General features: G+C 41.4%; 1 protein-coding gene across 1 annotated transcript; it reads right to left on the minus strand.

Annotated features, from left to right (window-relative positions):
* Positions 1 to 385: 385 nt before the first annotated feature.
* On the minus strand, positions 386 to 7,279 carry LOC143595563 (ADP,ATP carrier protein 1, mitochondrial-like). Its single transcript, XM_077074547.1, has 3 exons — positions 6,799 to 7,279; positions 1,151 to 1,525; positions 386 to 709 (listed from the first exon to the last, which is right to left on the minus strand). The coding sequence occupies exons 1-3, from the start codon at positions 7,276 to 7,278 to the stop codon at positions 413 to 415; spliced, it is 1,152 nt and encodes a 383-aa protein (XP_076930662.1). The 5' UTR covers position 7,279; the 3' UTR covers positions 386 to 412.
* Between the last annotated feature and the right edge of the window lie 11,394 nt (positions 7,280 to 18,673).

Raw genomic sequence — 18,673 nt, forward strand, 5'->3', positions numbered from 1 at the left:
ACACCGCTGCATCGCGTGGGCAACTGGCTAGTTGAATTCAACACTTGGGTCAGACTCACCTAAGAACACGATCAAGGAGGAAACCCACTAGAGTCAGGTTTCGTACATGAGACAATAAAATCCAAACCTTAAACATCATCACTCCCATCTCATTAGCCCAGACGCAAACCATTACACATCTAATATTGTAAAATAAATAAATTACTTGATACATGTCAAATAAAGCGTTTAAAAGAAACATAAAATCAGCTACTCGGCAAAGAGTAACAACCATTGTTCACTTAAACCAACCGGTTATTAAAATTTAAAACTAACATAATAAAACCAAAAATCCGTAACCTTTTCCTCACCATATATAGTACGTGCAGAAAAAGGTTATATAATAATATTGTAACTAGTGTGCAGCAAGCACTTAACCACCACCTGATCCATACTTCTTCCCAAAGATGAGCACCTGCAGTTTGTCATAACCCGAGAGCACACCCGCACCCGCGACGGCTCTGAGAATGTTGGCACCCGCGCCCTTGAACAAAGACTTAGCCCCCTCGTTCTTCAGGATCTGAGTGAATGCGTCCATTGAACTCTTGTATTTGACCGCCTGACCCGATGTCATCATCATCCTTCTTCTTACTGTGTCAATGGGATACGACGCAAGTCCCGCACCGTTCGTGATTAACCAACCGAGTGCAAAACTCCTGATGAAACTATCCTGTAAAGATATAATTCTGGTTGTGTTTTTTCTTTAGTCAAATGAGTTAAAGATGTTAACTTAAAACGAAACATGTCATGTTCTGATTAATTAAATGACCAATTTACCTAGTGGTGACAATTTCTATTTTCTAACATGACATGAACATTTATGTCACAAAAATAATAAGGTTTTCGGCCGGCGTATCAAGCCAGTTATAAAAACGGGTCATGTTCGGGTTGACCTGCTTAATTAAACAGGTTGTGTTCCTGTTTAATTAAACGGGTCTTGTTTGGGTTGATTTGTTTAACCTGTTTAATTAAAAAGGTCGACCCGCCAACGTGTTTATGACCCACGTAACCCATTTTTTTTTACCACTCATCAACCTGATTAACACATTTACAACTTGATTAATACCTGCCAAACCCGTTTGACACATTAAGACAACTGGTGGTAAGTTACCTCCCATGTTCCGGTGAGAAGGACCGGCTTTATAGAATCATACAAGCCGAAGTACAAACCGCGATAAACGATAATCCCAACACAGGAAATGTTAAACCCGCGATAAAGGCCAGCAATACCATCTGAGGCTAATGTCTGCTTGTAAACATCAACCAAACCATTAAACTGCCTTCCCCCTCCACCTTTCTTTGCAGCCTTAGCATCATTCGCCAACCGGGTTCGAGCATAATCCAACGAGTAAACGAAAAACAGCGACGAGGCACCCGCAAGACCTCCCGATGCTAAATTACCTCCAAACCATTTCCAATATCCATCTCTATCTTTCCTGAATGCAAAAAGCTTCTTGAAGTAATCCTTAAAAGCAAAATTCAAAGCCTGCATTTCACAAAGTCACATTCAAATTGTGTCAAAAGGTTGTGTTCGCGGGTCCAACCCAACACGAAACAGAAATTTTGAGACGAACCCGAATCCGATTCTTTTGACCCAAAAGTTTTATTTTTGCTTTTTTTTATATCTGTTTCACGTATTAATACTTTAGATTTACATTATTACAACAAAAAGTAAAAAAAAGTTTATATTAAACAATTACATTTTACAATTTATAGAATCCTTTTTGCCAAGTTCTTTTGTTATTTTAAATTTTAGCATAAGATACTGAAGAAACACCCGTCAAACCCCGACAGATTACGAGTAACCTGAGGGTTAGATAGACGTTTCCCACGAGGGGTTAATTCCGGCAAGATGGTTCTTCCGATAACCTGCAAAACAGACACCGTGAGCTCGTCACTAAGAAAGGGGGGGGGGGGGTTCCTCCTTGTGACCACCCTCCGGCGTGAGAATCAGTCTATATTACTCTTTGAATATAAAAGTATATTATTAATACTAGAGCAGTTATCAGGTAAATTATACAAGATATTAGATGATGAAATGATAATACCATTTGATGTCTTTTATAGCCGAAGGTGGGTTTCCAAGGAGGTTTAGCCGGCCTACTACTCTGCCAACTGTGGCCTACACACGTGCTCTGCTGGTAATTGGTGGATAGGCAGCGGCTGACAGTGACCAGGCGTGCTGTTCACTTTTCCTTTTCCACCAACTACAGGCTAGGCACGTGGTATGGCAGGAGTTGGTGAGCAGGCGGCGGCTATTGGTCACAGTGCTGTGGCGTGTTGTCTGCCATGCTGCTGTCAGTGAGCTGTCGTATCGTTGGTCAGATCTTTTGTCCATACCTCGTCAGGTATCACACAAAAGATCCTCCATTATTATACGGACTGGCTCATTTAGGCGGGAGTTTTCTACCTCCCGCCTTTATGCGGGAATGTTCCCGGCTTTGCTCATTCCTTCTTCAGGTGACTACTGAATTATTACGAGTTTGAGCCTTATGCGTGTAGCCATGCTGCGCGGGTGGCCAGTCCCTAATGGCGGGTATCCGCACCTGCGGGAACAGGCGGATACTTGGAAACCATAGGGAGGCATTTCCTGCGGGACCAGCTTGCGTACCGCATGTGAGGTCGTCACAACTCTGAGCGTGGTGGGTCCTGCGGGTTTGGTAGGTCGCGGCGCAGACGTCCCTATGGTGAAGTCTGCGGGTTCAACTGCGCAGACGTCCGTTTAAGGAGTCTTGCGTGTTCAACTGCGCAGACGTCTCCTTTTAAGGAAGTCTTGCGGGTCCTAACCACCTCTGCTGGGACCTACCTCTTCAAGTCCCCCCAGTCCAATGTTCTTCTCATGAATGTTTAATAAAGTGAGGTGAACTTTTGGACTTTAAGCAAGGGGTTTTTGAAAAGGGTTTAGTTTTATGGGTTTTCCGCGGGAAGTCTTACCCACGGGTTTCCCAATGTCACGCAGAATTTCCCAATGTTCTGCTTGATCTCTGGGATGATGCGGATAGATCTGTAACCTCCCCGCAAGTCAGGAGCGTTTAGAACCTTTTGTGTAGATTCTCCATGAGGTCTTGGTGGTTTTGAACATAGTGATCAATCATGTTATAACCACCAATTCCATCCTGAAGTTTCAAACAATCTAGTTCTTGACGTTCCCGCTATGCGGGGATGTTAATCCGTTTCTGCAAGCATGGCCCAGAAGATCCTTCTTGGTTTCAATTCCCATGGAGTGCTCGGTATGCGAAGGGTTTTGCCTTGACGCTGTACCCCGCACTTCGTCTTATTAGTTACTTTACTCCCAAGGTATCCTTGGCGTTAAATCCCTGCAGGGCTAGGTGCGTGAAGGGTTTTGCCTTAACACTGTACCCGCACCTGACTTATGGTTGCCGAGGTGTTCCTGGCGTTTAATCCCCTGCGGGCGCTAGGTATGTGAAGGGTTTTGCCTTAACACTGTACCCGCGCCCGACTTACAATTGGGTGCCGAGGTATGACTTTTTACGGGTGTTAGGTATGTGGAGGGTTTTGCCTTAACACTGTATCTGTGCCCGTTTTGTAGTTGGGTGGAATGCCAAGATTTTCTCGGCTTCACTTCCCTGTGGGTGCTAGGTATGTGAAGGGTTTTGCCTTAACACTGTACCCGCACCCGTCTTTATAGTCGGGTTTTTTCCGGTTTCCGTTCCCCGCGGGTGCTAGGTATGTGAAGGGTTTTGCCTTAACACTGTACCCGCACCCGACTTCATAGTTGGGTTTTTTCCGGTTTCCGTGCCTTGCGGGTGCTAGGTATGTGAAGGGTTTTGCCTTAACACTGTACCGCACCCGGCTTCATAGTTGGGTTTTCTTGGCTTCTGTTCCCTGCGGGTGCTAGGTATGTGAAGGGTGTTGCCTTAACACTGTACCCGCACCCGACTTACGGTCAACTGGATAGCCAGGGTAAGGGGTTTTTCCCGCTTACTTTTCGAATCTTTGGATTTGCGCATGCATATTTAAATTTATTCTAGCGCTTTTCCTCATATTCTAGATAGGTTAACCGTTCATCGCGTGGTTGTCAATAGATCTAGGTACCTTTCATGATTTTATGCGGTTAAAACCTGCATTTTCATTCAGTAGGGTGACCGACATAACTATGACTGACCTGCGTGAAGGTTTTCTATTCTTTGGGTTAATGCGGGTTTTGCCGCTTTCCCCATGCAGCGAGTCTGCGTGAAGGTTTACCAATTGTTGGGTTTATGCGGGTTTTACCGCCTTCCCCATGCAACGACTTTTGCACTTATGTACGCGGTGAAGACCGACATATCCGTGTGAACAGTTTATATATAAATGCAAAACCATTAACGTCGATGTTTTAAGGAGAATCATTTCCATTAAAAGCGGCTCTTGGCCGGTACAAACTTGGAATTGATCTACATGTAACATTTGCGTAATTGAGCTCCGTTCCATGTTCGTGGGATGGGAGTGCCATCAAGCCTTTCAAGCCGGTATGCGCCCTTTCCCAGAACTTCTTTGATAATATACGGCCCTTCCCAGACCGGTGCCAGTTTTCCTGGGCGTTCTTGGTTTGAAGCCTCGTTGTTACGCAATATGTAGTCTCCTACATTGAAGTTGCATAGCTTCACCCGCGTGTTGTAGTACTTTTGCATTTGTCGTTTGTAGTTCTCTTCACGCGCTGCAGCTAAGTCTCTGCGCTCCTCGGTCAGCATAAGATCTAACCGTCTCTCCGCGTCGTTGTCCTCTGGTTTCATCATGACCCTTGGTGAAGGTAGACCAATTTCGACCGGGACCATGGCTTCGGTGCCATAAGTGAGGCTGAACGGTGTTTCTCCTGTACTTGTCTTTTTCATTGTTCTATGAGCCCACAGTACATGTGGAACTTCGTCCACCCAGCCAGATCTGTGTTCCAGCAACCTTCTCTTTATGCCATCAACGATGCTCCTATTTGCTCTTTCCACCTCACCATTACCCTGCGGGTGTGCCACTGAGGTAAAGGTATGGGTGATTTGAAGTTCTTTAAGCCACCGTTGTAGGTTCTTGTCAGCAAAGTTGGTGCCGTTATCGCTCACCAGGTTTTGTGGAAGCCCGAAACGACAGATGATAAACTCCCAAATAAATTTTTTGATATGTTTCGCCGTCGTTTGGGCTAAGGGTTTTGCCTCTATCCACTTGGTGAAGTAATCGATGGCCACCACTAGGAATTGAACGTTTCCTGCTGCTGTAGGGAATGGGCCTGTCACATCGATGGCCCACTTCTGAAATGGCCATGAAGAGGTGACTGGAACAAGATCATTCTTCGGGCGATGCGTGTTAGGTGCGTAGAGCTGATAAGATCTGCACCTTCTGATGTATGCCAGCGCATCCGTATGCATCCCCGGCCAAAAGTATCCCGCGTTGTTCAGTTTGGCTACAACTGCGCGTGGACCTGCATGTATCCCGCAGATGCCTTCGTGTACCTCCCTTAGGAGGTAGTTGGCATCTTGGTTGTCAACGCATCTTAGGAGGGGGCCAAGAAAGTTGCGTCTGTAAAGTATGTCATCGATGAGTTGATAATTCAGTGCTTTACAGCGTAGTTTTCTCGCCTGTGCTTTTGACTCTGGCAGTATACCCGCCGCAAGGTAATTTATTATTGGTGTCATCCATGTTTCTGTGCCGGTTTGGATGACACATACCTCTTTGTGCGGGACTGATGGTGCGCCAAGGAGTTCGATGCGGATATCTTTTCCCAGATGGGTGAAAGCCAGTAACGCGAGCTTACTTAACGCGTCCGCAGACTTGTTTTCGCTACGCTTGACGTGTATGACTTTACAACTGTTAAAATCGCGCATGAGGGTTTTTGCTTGAGCGAGGTACAGGGCCATTGTGTCGTTCACTGCCGTGTACGTCCCGTTAATCTGATTGGCGACTAGCATGGAATCTACATGGGCTTCCAAGTTTTTCACTCCCATCTTACGCGCAATCCTTAACCCGGCCAAAAATGCTTCATATTCAGCTTCGTTATTCGTGCTTGGGAAGTCTAGCCGAATAGCATAAGTGTACTCTTGGCCTGTTGAGTTGGTCAGCTTTAACCCTGCGCCTGAGCCCTCGCTGCTGGACGCTCCATCAGTGTAAAGTCGCCAGACCTCGTCGATGTCTTGTGCTGGAGAGGGCTGAGCCTCGTCCTGGCACTCCTTCTCTCGCGATGCGGGGACCTCGGTAATAAAGTCTGCCAAGACCTGGCCTTTTATGGCTGGTCGTGGCTTGTATTTTATTGCATATTCCCCCAATTCTATTGCCCACTTGGCTAGGCGTCCCGACAGTTCGGGTTTGCCCAAAACGTTTGCAAGTTTATAGTTGGTGAGAATAGTAATTGGGTGACCTTGGAAATATCGTCTTAGCCTGCGTGAAGCCTGCACCAGCGCTAAGACTAATTTCTCCAGGGTAGAATACCGAGTTTCAGCGTCCGTTAGGAGGCGGCTAACATAGTAGATTGGCAACTGGATGCCTTTTCGCTCGACTAACCCAACTAATTTAATTTATTACGTAAGACACATTTAAAAGAATAAAATAAAAAACTAAATGGGTTAAGTGGGCTCGCGTGTTCAACCAAAACTGACACGAACCCATTTATATCAAACCCAACTCGCGAATTTCGTGTTAGGTTCTTGTCATGTCAAAATTTTACACTTGCAGTTTTTGGGAAAATAAAAAGTCGGCCCAGAATATTTGGGTTACGCTATATAATAGTAACCAAAACTTTGTAAAAACCATGAAGAAAATGAACCTTTTGTAACTTGCCTGTGTCGGGAAGTAACGAATGACATTCGCAGTATTACCGCGCCACAATGACATAACACCTTCTTCTTTGAGGGTTCGACTGAAACAGTCTGCAATTCCTTTGTAGGGTTCAGATAACCGACCTGCCTTGATCATCTCATCCTGATTTTGGATCAACAGCTTAATGCGTTCAATTGGGGCTGCAGCGGTTTTTGACACGGCTGCAGACACTCCGCCCATAAGGAAGTCAATGGCGAACCCTGCGAACCCTTTTTCGGCCGGGGCTTGAACCCAAACAGGAGACGTGTTAAGCGCAAGGGGGAGTGTGGTCTGTGGGTGCAACGGAAGGTGAAACGCAGCCTTCGTATAGTTTTGGCTGTAGAAACGCGTATTATAATGGTTCAAACCGTTGTCACATGGATTGAAACCTGACATGCTTGATGCAAGAAGACTCCCAGATAGCTTCTGGGAAACACTTGGATGATGTGCTAGATCAATCATGTCTCCTATACATAATATGAAAGTTATATCCAGTGAATACCTTAAAACATTTTATATGGCACACATCTATAAAGATATCTGAAAGGAAACAATATATTATGAATATATATATACACACACACGGACACACATAAGAAGCTGATCCAAGAGTTAGCTGACTCTTACTTGGACAGCCAGACCAGAGAAAACGGACAAAAAAGGGCGCAACATAAAAGAGCATAACTTAGACTATAAGCATCTGGGCCCACAAGTATGCGATAGATAGGTAGTTTGGCCTAGCTGTCGGATTCGGATCCTATCAGTTAGGGCTTCGATTTCAACAGGGCTATCCACCGTATTAGTGATTTCCAACTTTTTTCACTTTTTATGTAAAACACGTAAACCACTTACGAGATTAATTTAGTTGCTTATCTCTGTCTTCAACTTATTTGAGGATTCGTAATTTTGAAAATGTGACAATACCTACAAAATCTAGATTCCATATAAAAGAAAAGCTAATGTACTTTCTTTTTGTTGTAATATTGAAATTTGACAACACTTGCAAAATCTAGAGTTCCATATAAAAGAAAACCCAATCGAATGTTCTTGTTTGCAAATTTGAAAATTCGACAATACTTGTAAAATCAAATATTCCGTATAAAAGAAAACATATGATGTAATGTTTTTTGTCTGTCATTTCAAGAACTTGACAATACATGCAAAATCTGGAATTTCCATATAAAAGAAAACCAAATGTAATGTGATGTAATGCTTTTGTTTGTAATTTCGAAAATTTGACAACACCATCAAAATCTATAATTCCGAGTAAAAAGAAACCTAATGTAATGTTTTCGCCTTATTCAATAATAAAATGATCATGCAATATCACATGTTCATACACATGCATTAGAAGTATGATTATGTTACAAGTATCCATGATCAAATTCATAATAAAAACCAAACCAACCGACACTAGAAATTAATTAATGATCTTCAAGAGAATTAATAACAACAATCACAATCATTTAAAGCCAAAAATGTAATTAGATCTTGGGAAACTTAGACACACGTACGTGCGTGCATGAAGACCAACACATTCATGGATCACGCAAATTAAGTGAGAAATTAATAAGTAACAAATGATGAATTTACGTACCTGAAGAGTTACATAGAAATTAATTAAGAATGTAAGAGAAAGAGTGATGGGAATGAGCCTTTTTAGAGAGAAATCATACGAAATTGAAGGAGGAAGATGTTAAGAATTGTGCACAAATTATGGCTCACCGCTAATTATAAACTCCATCTGCTTTTGACTCTCATCAGGTGCCCAGTTTATTTTGGGTTATTTTTATGAAATTGAATATTTAATCATTAATAATTTATTAGTTTACGTTCATAAGAACTATAGCAGTTTACATTTATTTTAAATAAAAGTTAGCTTTGTTTTTATCAAAATGGAAACCATCTGACAAGTGTGTTTAGTATGAAACTTCGACCTACGTAGCGGGTTAAAAAAAGTTTATAAATTATCTTCTTTATCGACTACAACTAGAAGGTCCAACTCCTTTTTTATTCACGTTTTTTCAAAAGAAACTTGGTTGGTTTACGTAAAGTATTGGCAAATTCCAATGCATAAAGGGTGAGCTGACTCGCTCGTTCCCATGTTTTATAGCAATTTTTTTGAACGGCCAACGTACAAAGTTTGGGCACCCAAAGAAACTTAGTGGAAAAATGTGATCTCATACGCCCGCGATCGCTGACAAATTGGGCATCACAAGCTCACAATCTCCTATTTCAGAGAAAACCCGCCACCAGAAGGCCCGCTGCAGTAAAACTTGATTGGGATCGGATTCGGACTTTGAGATCTTGCGGTTCTAGCCCAAATCAATAACAGTTGAGTTAAAGCTCATTGGACATGTTTTTATAGCATTTATTTATTTTTCCTTTAAATTTGTATTTATTCATTTTACACAATTATTTAATTTTGTATTATCATACATAACTCTTTAACATAGAGACATCTCTTATTACATACAAGAAATGTGATAATACGTATAATTTAAATATGGCCGGGCTGGGTATACAATAAAAAATAACGCACAGTACTTATGTGTGATGGTATGCAATGCAATATATACCTTAAAAAAAAATAAATTTTATCAGAAATCATATGCCATATACTCATATCCACAAAGGAAACGTTTTGATTTTATTTATTTCTATAAACTAGTAGATACATTCAAATATGTAATGAGATTATTTCCCTATGGGTTAATTTTCTTTACGGGCAACCGGCTAGGCTATATGTAGGGAACGATTGTATCCGGTCAACTATTGGGGTTCAACAAGGCGATCCTTTAGGACCCCTTCTCTTTGCATTAGCTTTACACCCCCTCATTCATCAAGTACGAGATGGTTGCAAGTTACTTTTCCATGCATGGTACTTAGATGATGGCACGATTATAGGAGACGCCACTGAAGTGGCTAAAGCCTTGGATATAAATAGATCTAAGGGGCCAAGTTTGGGGCTTGAGCTTAATATTAAAAAGACAGAAGTATACTGGCCGTCGTGCAATGGGGTAAAGGAAAAAACAGGTTTATTTCCTATCGGGATTGGGAGACCGGAGCTAGGGGTAAAACTCCTTGGAGGTGCGGTTAGCCGGGATGCTGGGTTTATCAGTAGTTTGGCCATTACCAGAGCTTCAAGAGCCGTGGAACTAATGAGATGTCTTACTCATCTACGTGACCCTCAATGTGAGCTTCTCTTGCTTCGCTCATGTATGGGGGTGGCTAATTGTTGTTCGGACTCCGAACATGTCAGCTGTTTGTTAAGGAAGCCGTCTCTGTTTTTGACAAAGGGCTTCGAGCGGCGATTGAGGATATTGTGGTGTGTGGGGGTCCGTTTTTTGGGGATTTTCAATGGAGACTAGCCTCTCTCCCTATCCATTTCGGTGGTTAAGGGTTATATTCAGCTGAGGATGTTTCCACCTATGCTTTCGTCGCCTCGAGAGCACATTCTTGGAAGTTACATGACCACATTTTGCGTGATTGTGGTGGTGATGGGTTAAATACCGATTTTGGGTGTGCGATGGATTATTTGCACAACTCTATTCCCGATTTTGATCTTGGCGGGTTCGCTAATAAGGACACCGCCCCCCCCCCTAAAGCCCAAAATGCTTTGGCGAGTGCCTTTTATAGTAAAACCGTCCAAAGTTTGGGAGAAAAGTTTGGCATGTCCTCTCGTCAAAGAGCGGTATTAGAATGTCTTCAGGCTCCTCATGCTCAAGACTTTTTGACTGTCACCCCAATCGAAGGGTTAGGCCAACACATGTCAGCAGTGGAGTACCGAGCCATTCTTAAATATCGTTTAATGATCCCCCTGTTCCCAGTTGATGAGCCATGCCCGGTCTGCCGTAAGGTTTGTTTAGATAATTTTGGTGAACACGCGGTTCATTGCAATGAACTCCCCAGGTTTAAATATAGACATGATTTGGTCTCCTTTGTGATGTGTTAAAACGGGCGGGAATCGGCAAGAAAAGAGGCTCCTGTGAATTTCTTGTTGGATTCGCGTGAAGGAAGGTCTACTCTCCGACCAGCGGACATTCTTGTGTTTGGGTGGGCGGGGGGGAAGCATGCTTGTGTGGACCTTACTGGGGTGTCCCCTCTTGTCGGGCTTAGGGACACCAGGTTTGTTGCTAGGCATGCCGTGCTAAAGGCAGAATCAGGAAAAATTGCTAAGCACGAGAAGGCGTGTGTGGAGAATCAACACGCCTTCATTCCTTTTGCTTTTGACACATTTGGGTCTCTTGCCCCCGATGCTGCTACGTTTCTAAAAAGAGTTCAGCGGGTCGTGCACAGTAAATCATCGACACCGAAGAACAATAACTTTATTTTTAGTAGGATCGGTTTTGCTAATCAAAAGGGGGTAGCGGCGCAGCTTGTTGTCCGCTTACCTGCCTCTTTATTGTAATTGGATCCTTTTATTTTTAATATTACGAAGTTATTAAAGTCCATTATGACCATCAAACAATACCTAATCAAGATGTGATCAACGCTGATGCTTAGATTTTAGGTTGTAATTACTCACGTCTTGAGTTAACTCGATAAATGGACCTTATAACTCGATCAAGATATTATAAACCGACGTATCAATAATAATAATAATAATAATAATAATAATAATAATAATAACAGTAATAATAAATATTAAAGTTGAACATGTCGTTGATATCTTATTTGAGTATTAAAAACACAAACCAAAACCAATGAGGAAAACTGAACTTTATTATAGATAGAATATTGAACTTTTATCCATAAAATTTTAAAAATGGAAATGATAAGTGCAATTGGGAAGCTTCATTCCCCGATAACTTACTAATTCGAGATAAACAATGGATAGCAATATAATATTAAATTAAATTGCCACGTGTCGGTGATCACAACTTATGATACCAGTATACACCATTATGCTTGCTATCTTCATCAGGCTCGATGTACATGCATTCCTTAGCCTCTCTCCACATTGCTTTAAAAATTGGAGTCCTATCGATCTTATAGTACCCACCCAAAACCGGTTTGATTGCGTCCCTTGCTTCCTTTGCATGATAGTGTGGAATATATGAGTTGAGATGAGATGATGCAATACATGAGTGTGTGTAACGTCATGGAACACCCTGTTTAGAAATCCAAAATCTCTATCGATTGTGGATAATGCTCCTTTGATCCAGTTCCACTCGGTGTGGCAAGGAGAGATGGGTGTGGTGCAAATAAGTGATCAAAACGAAGAAAGCATGTACGCCTATCACAGGAACTAGGTACATGCACATGACCCAAGGGAATGTAAGTGTTTGCAAGGTAGTAAAAGACGTAGGTAATAATAAGATCGTGAACAACATAGTATGAAGAACGGATGACCGATCGCTCAAAGCAGTGAGCTGGAATTGCTTTCTTAAGATCACTCAACGAGAATGGTGGATCAATCGGTACACGTTGTAGCACATCTTTCACCTGATCAGATGAATCTGACATCCGGCCACCTGCTCCCATATTTCGGTAGATATGTATTTAGTAATACAAGAACATAAACCTCAAGGAAGAATGGCCTTGATGAGAATGTGTGTTTATCTTCTCTTTGCTTGGTGAGACATGCTTAGTATTTATAGTGTAAGTAGTCAAAGCCGACGGCTCAAATGAATATCACTCACGTTTGGAGGCTGTGAAATTTCTTAGTCTTTTCCTTAACTTATTAAGCATATTTTTAATATTGTTCCAAGCAACTACTTGTTTTTTGTCTTTTTTTGTAGAAATCACTTGGGGACAAGATTTATTTTGGTTCTTCTCGGTTGAGTCAAATTAGACAGGACAAATTGTTTAATCAATATATATGGATAAATACTCATACAAATGAAAATAATAAAATTAAATATAATCCGTTGTAATGTATGTTAAAATTACATTATTAATTATTTATTAAACTAGATTACAACCCGCCGCGTTGTGGTGGCGTAGCGACGCGAATTCGGTTCTATTGGTTAAGTCCCTTATAGGATCCGTAGTAAACAAAAAATAAATAATCTCACAAACGCCCAAATGGTATCGACACGCGCACAATTTTGATCAACGTGACGCAAATTTGGTTTGTATCGGTTAGGTTTGTTACAATACCATCATTAAACACAATAAATAAATTACTAAACGTCTGGAATAATAGTGGTACTCATATAGCTTATGAAAAAAACATATTTAAAACGAACCTTATTCAGTTAGTAAGACCCGAGCGTTGCGGCGCCAGGTCGACACGAATTCGGTCATTATCGGTTAGTTTCTTTATGATATCAAAAGTACACTCGAAAAATAATTCCATTAACTTATTTGAAACAAAGAGAATAAAACCAATACTTTAAAAAACTATTCAACTATTCTAAAAATCTATTATTTTGGCAGCGAGTATACTTTAGACCCACATATTAGAGAAATACAAAAATATATATCATCGAAAAATCCCGTGAGATTCGACCTTGCACAGGAAGGTCAAGAAAAACATAACAAAAACCACAACATCCTTAACACCACGTAAACATCACATGTCCATACTACCAATTGAATTACTTAAATACATAAAATTAATGTTTTTGAAGATTTTGTGACACCGACCTCTTGCTATTTATCTTATATATATAATAATGTTAGTAGAAATATTAATTTTAGTTGTGTTCATCTTAAATTATTGTGTTTAATAGGGTGCTGCTAAACGTACCCCGCCCCATTCATTTTTACTGAACATACCCCTCCCTTCTGTTTTTATTAATACGATTTAGACCTTTGTTGTTTTTTTTGTCATTTTGTTATCTTTTATTATCATTATTATTTTTATAAAAGCAATTTTATTCTATTTTTGTTTAACAATTTTTCTTTTCTATTTATCTTTTTATGTATATTTAAAAGCCTTTAATAAAGAATCTTAGAAAATCGTTTTTTTTTCTTATCTAATAAACATTGAATTTCGCTTTAAAAAATGTGTTTTTTTCTATACTTAATCTTTTTGAAGAGCGTTCTTTTTAAATTAAGAGAGTTTATATTCTTTTATAAAAAATCATATTAGTTTTTATAAATAAAAGACTGTTCGTGCACGAAATTGTTGTCAGTAGCATTCGAATAATGTATACATAGTCTAGATTGTTTATTTATTGTAAAATGGTCATTCGCTATGGATTGTATAGCGAATTGGTCCATTCGGTAGTAATCTAGGCTAGTTCGTTAAGTTTATAAGCCCATTCGTTATGTAATATAACGAATGGAGGCTGGTTCGTTAAGTTATCATCATTCGTTAGGGAATCATAACGAATGGAGTCTAATTCGTTTATGAAGATATAACGAATTAGACATAAATTAACGAATTGGTGCTTTGGCCTATAAATAGGCATATCCATGCTCATTTGTAGATGTATATACATAGAGAGAGATCTAGATCTAAATTATGCTCTCCATAAGTTATTTCCATCCACCATAATGTATTCATCCATATTTATCAATAAAGTAATAATTTAACGTTTAGATCTTGTACATAATCGATGTATCGTATTAGCGGCTAGATCCGTGACGGGTTTCTACAATTGGTATCAAAGCAGGAGCTGCTCTCGATACTTCGATTAAGGTATGAATCTGTGTTCTTCGTGTTCTTCGGGTTTTGGTCAGATCTGGAGTAATTTAGTATGTTATTGGTGGATTTCTTGGTGAATTCGTGTTTATTGATGGAAGAGGGAGCTTCCTGTGTAATTTGGTGTTAAGTTATGGTGTATTGAAGGATATGCCATGGAAGAGCATGGTTATTGTGACATCTGCCCCGATCCGACCCGACCCAGGTACCCGTTTCCCTTATCCGATCTCTTTCTTTTGTGATTTAATATTTATTTCTGCTTATATTTTACTTTTAATAATAATATATATTTTCCTTCCCGCCTCTTTCTCTCTCTTTCTTTCCGCCGTCCCATCCCTCTTCTTCTCTCTTTCCGCCTTCTTTTCCCTCTTGTCGCCGTCCCGCCCTTACGCCTTGTTTCCCTCTTTTTCTTCTAACTCTTTGCTTGTCCTTTGTTCCTTCCCGCCTAAGGTTGTCTGCGCAGCTCCACGCGCCAGACCCCTTACAAGGAATCCTGCGTGAAGACCACCTGTTTCAGCGATACGCGAGACGAACTCTTCTCGCAGCGCGCTAAGAATTGTAATTCTTCTCGCAGCGCGCTAAGAACGGTAGTTCTTCCCGCGACGCGCTAAGGATTTGTAGTTCTTCTCGCAGCGCGCTAAGAATCGTAGTTCATCCCTCGACGCGCGAAGAATTATAGTTCTTCCCGCGGCGCGCTAGGAATTCTAGTTCCTCCCGCGGCGCGCTAAGAAATGTGATTCTTCCCGCGGCGCGCTTAGAAATGTAGTTCTTTCCGCGACGCGTTAAGGATAGTTCTGTCTGCCTTCGCGCTCGCGCTCTCTTGACCTTCTGTGTCTGCCTTCGCGCCTTAGCCTTCTCGCGCTAAACCCTTTGAGTTTCTTCTGTTGAATCTAGCCGTTTGCTTTTGTGTTGTCTTATCTTTTGAGCTGTTGACCTAATCTGCTTTATGTCTGAAAAGTTACTTTCGGCGCAGCATGCGCGCCAACCCCATTGGTTGGCAGATAAAGTGACTGACATAATCTTTTGAGATCTGCTTTTTCCATGCTTGACCAGTACCTTTTTCTGAACCGCTCATGCCTTTTTACTGTTCCCTGACAGCTTTATCTTGCCCCCTGCAGCTGCCATATCTTTCCATATCTTTTGCTTTTGGGAATCTTTTGCTTTTTGAGATCTTTTTTCCCCTTTTCTAGGGATTATGTCTCCTAGGGTTTTCCTATAAATAATAATAATATTTTCATAACACTACACACACAAAACACTTACTCTCTCCTGTTTTCCTTGCTCTCTGCCGCCTCCCTCTCTGTCTCCGTCTTCCTCCCTGTTCTGTCCTGCTCTTCCGGTAATATATATATTATATATAATAACTTACTTATTAATTATGCTAACTTGTAATCAAGACTTAAAACCAATCATTAAAACAATAATCTTTAATTATAGGTTAACTTGTGCTTGTTTAAAGTTGGTTCTTGCTTTATCTTACACCGCATCGTTTATCATGTGAGTAATCTCGTACCTAATCCCTTTTTATTTTTAATGTTTTGGGATGTTCATGTGTTCATACAAACTTAGAGTCTTAAACTTGTTTATGAACTTTAGTCGCGCAGTATCCCATGTGTTGAGGACGTTTACTTGGCTGTTTATTTGTATGTGTGTATCATTAACCGCTTTGTTCGGCCTATTCCGAAGTTTTCATGGATCCATTAGATGAACACGGGAGACCTATCGTTTACGGTTTTCTTTGTTTACACTTGCACAGATGTTTTCTCGTTTTTGTGCTCAATTGGGAGCACGGATTGAACTATGAACTATGAGCTATGATCTATCTAGGCTTGATCACAATCTGATTGCACCCTTGTTAAACACCAGACATACACGTGTTGCGCGCAGATTTATTGTTACCTATGTATTGTATTAAACTTGATTTCTCACCAACACGCAAGTGTTTGACGTTTATTTTAACACATGTTCAGGTTTGCAGTAGCTGTATTGGAGCTTGTGGACACATAGGAAGTTTCTTTATTTTGGACCTAGATTAAAATGTATCAAGACAAGTTTTTGCTGTTCGAATATTATAATTTATAATATATTGATTTATGATGTTTTATGTTATCTTGTGTTTACCCTGCGCGTGCGCGAATGAATGTATTTATTAAATATTGACACCCAATAGTGTCACGAGTAATGAAACAATATGTGGCGCCCCGATGTATAATCCGCCTTTGGTCGGGGTGTTACAGATTGGTATCAGAGCTCGTTGAATTTAGGATAGGTGGTTAGACGTAACGGCCTAGAATACCTAAGAGTCCCTTCTCGCGCATGAGAGAAATCTCATGTTCGCGCGCTTATTGTTAATTACTCGTTATTTATGAATATGCTCGCACTTGCGCAGTATATGATTTTATGTTTTATTTCGCGATATTTCGATTTTTGCTGAATTTCGATTTTTATTGATTTTTCTTGCCTATTCGTTTGTTGGGATTTGAAAATCCGAAAAGTCATGGTGATACATGAATAGTTGATTTTCAATTTCCATTTACGATTATGTTCTGAGGTTGGAGACTTGAAAAGTCATGGTGATACATGAATTGTCAACCTCCAATACTCATTTTCTTGTGTATTTTATATTGAAGATTGAAAAGTCATGGTGATACATGAATCGTCAATCTCCAATACTCGTTTGCTCGTATATTTTAAATTGGGAATTCGGAAAGTCATGGTGATACATGAATTGTCGATTCTTGATTCGAATTTGTTACCTTTATTAAGTCTGCATTTAGGATCATTTATTTTACTTTAACTTTTGACAGTAACTGACTCCGTGAAACCAAGCTTTACGATGACATACTTTGCGCTAAAACCAAGATATTAACTAAAATTAAAATTTTTATAGAATGCCTCCGCTATCTCGCCGATTTCAGAGAAGAGAAGCCTCGCGCATGCGTAGACAGCAACGTTCCCAGGAAATGGCCGCCGCGATAGCCCAAGCCTTGAGCCAAAACAATACCTCCAGTTATAACATTAAGTCCTTTAACGCGGGTAACCCTCCAAAGTTCACAGGTCTTGAAGGAGCCACCGTGATGCTCCAATGGCTCGAAAAGATTGAAAACACTTTCCTCCATACCCAATGCCCCTCAGACAGACGAACCCTGTATGCTTCCAGTGTCCTGGAATCTAGAGCGCTTACATGGTGGAACGGAGTAGCTCATGCGCGTGGCGCAGAGGCTGCTTCTAGCATGACATGGGAGGAATTCAAGGAAATTCTGACGCGAGAATTCTGCCCTCCCAACGAAATTAAGCGCCTAGAGGAGGAATTTTGGAATCTTAAGCAATACAGCGGTGAAGCGCGCGAGTACGCGACGCGCTTCCACGAGCTAAGCTTACTGGTCCCTCACCTTGTTACCCCTTCCCGCCGAGCAATCGAGAAATTCCTTGGGGGTCTCCCCATGGAAATTCAAGATTCTGTATGGGCCAGAAACCCAGTTACCCTCTCTGACGCCATTGAGTTGGCCGCTGTGCTCAGCGACAACCATGTCAGAGCAGGAACCCTGTTCCTGCGGGGAACAGAAAAGACCAAACTCACCAAGACTGCCCCTGAACCAACAGAAACCAAACCTGAACCCTCAAACCGTAACAACCTCAAGCGCAGGCGCAAGGCCTATGCGCTTACCAACCCGCCCATTGCCCAGCAACCCATCTACCAACCCCCAGTTTATGCGCCTAACCCACTGTCAACCTACCCAACACCTCCTGTAGTCCACAACTATGCCTTAACCAATCCCGCACTCCCTGCCCCGCCACCTAAGAAACCTTACACAGGAAATCAACCCTTTTGCCCAACCTGTAGACTTCACCACCCAACTCAGACCCCGTGTCGACAATGTAACCGATGTGGCCGCATTGGTCACTCAACCGAATACTGTAGAGTCCCTCCCGCCAATCCAATTGCGCCAACACCACCAGTCTACCCGCAGAACCCACAACCAACCTACCAAAACCCACGACCCAGGTCGTGCTATAACTGCGGTGATCCCAGTCATTTCCGGAACGCGTGCCCGAGACTACAAGTTCAGATTACACAAGCGAATCCGGTGAACCAGATTTCAAACCAAGTAACGCGTGGACGAGCTTTTAACATAACCGCGCACCAAGCGCAAGCGAATAATGACGTAGTTAATGGTACATTTTTGCTTAACGGATTTTATGCTTCTATACTTTTTGATACTGGCGCCGATCGAAGTTTTATCTCTCGCGCCTTCGAGC

The sequence above is a fragment of the Bidens hawaiensis genome, unplaced genomic scaffold (genome assembly GCF_021521415.1).
Source record: "Bidens hawaiensis isolate Kalapana, Puna unplaced genomic scaffold, B.hawaiensis_p1.1 tig00045330_1, whole genome shotgun sequence".
In the NCBI taxonomy this organism is placed as follows: domain Eukaryota; kingdom Viridiplantae; phylum Streptophyta; class Magnoliopsida; order Asterales; family Asteraceae; genus Bidens; species Bidens hawaiensis.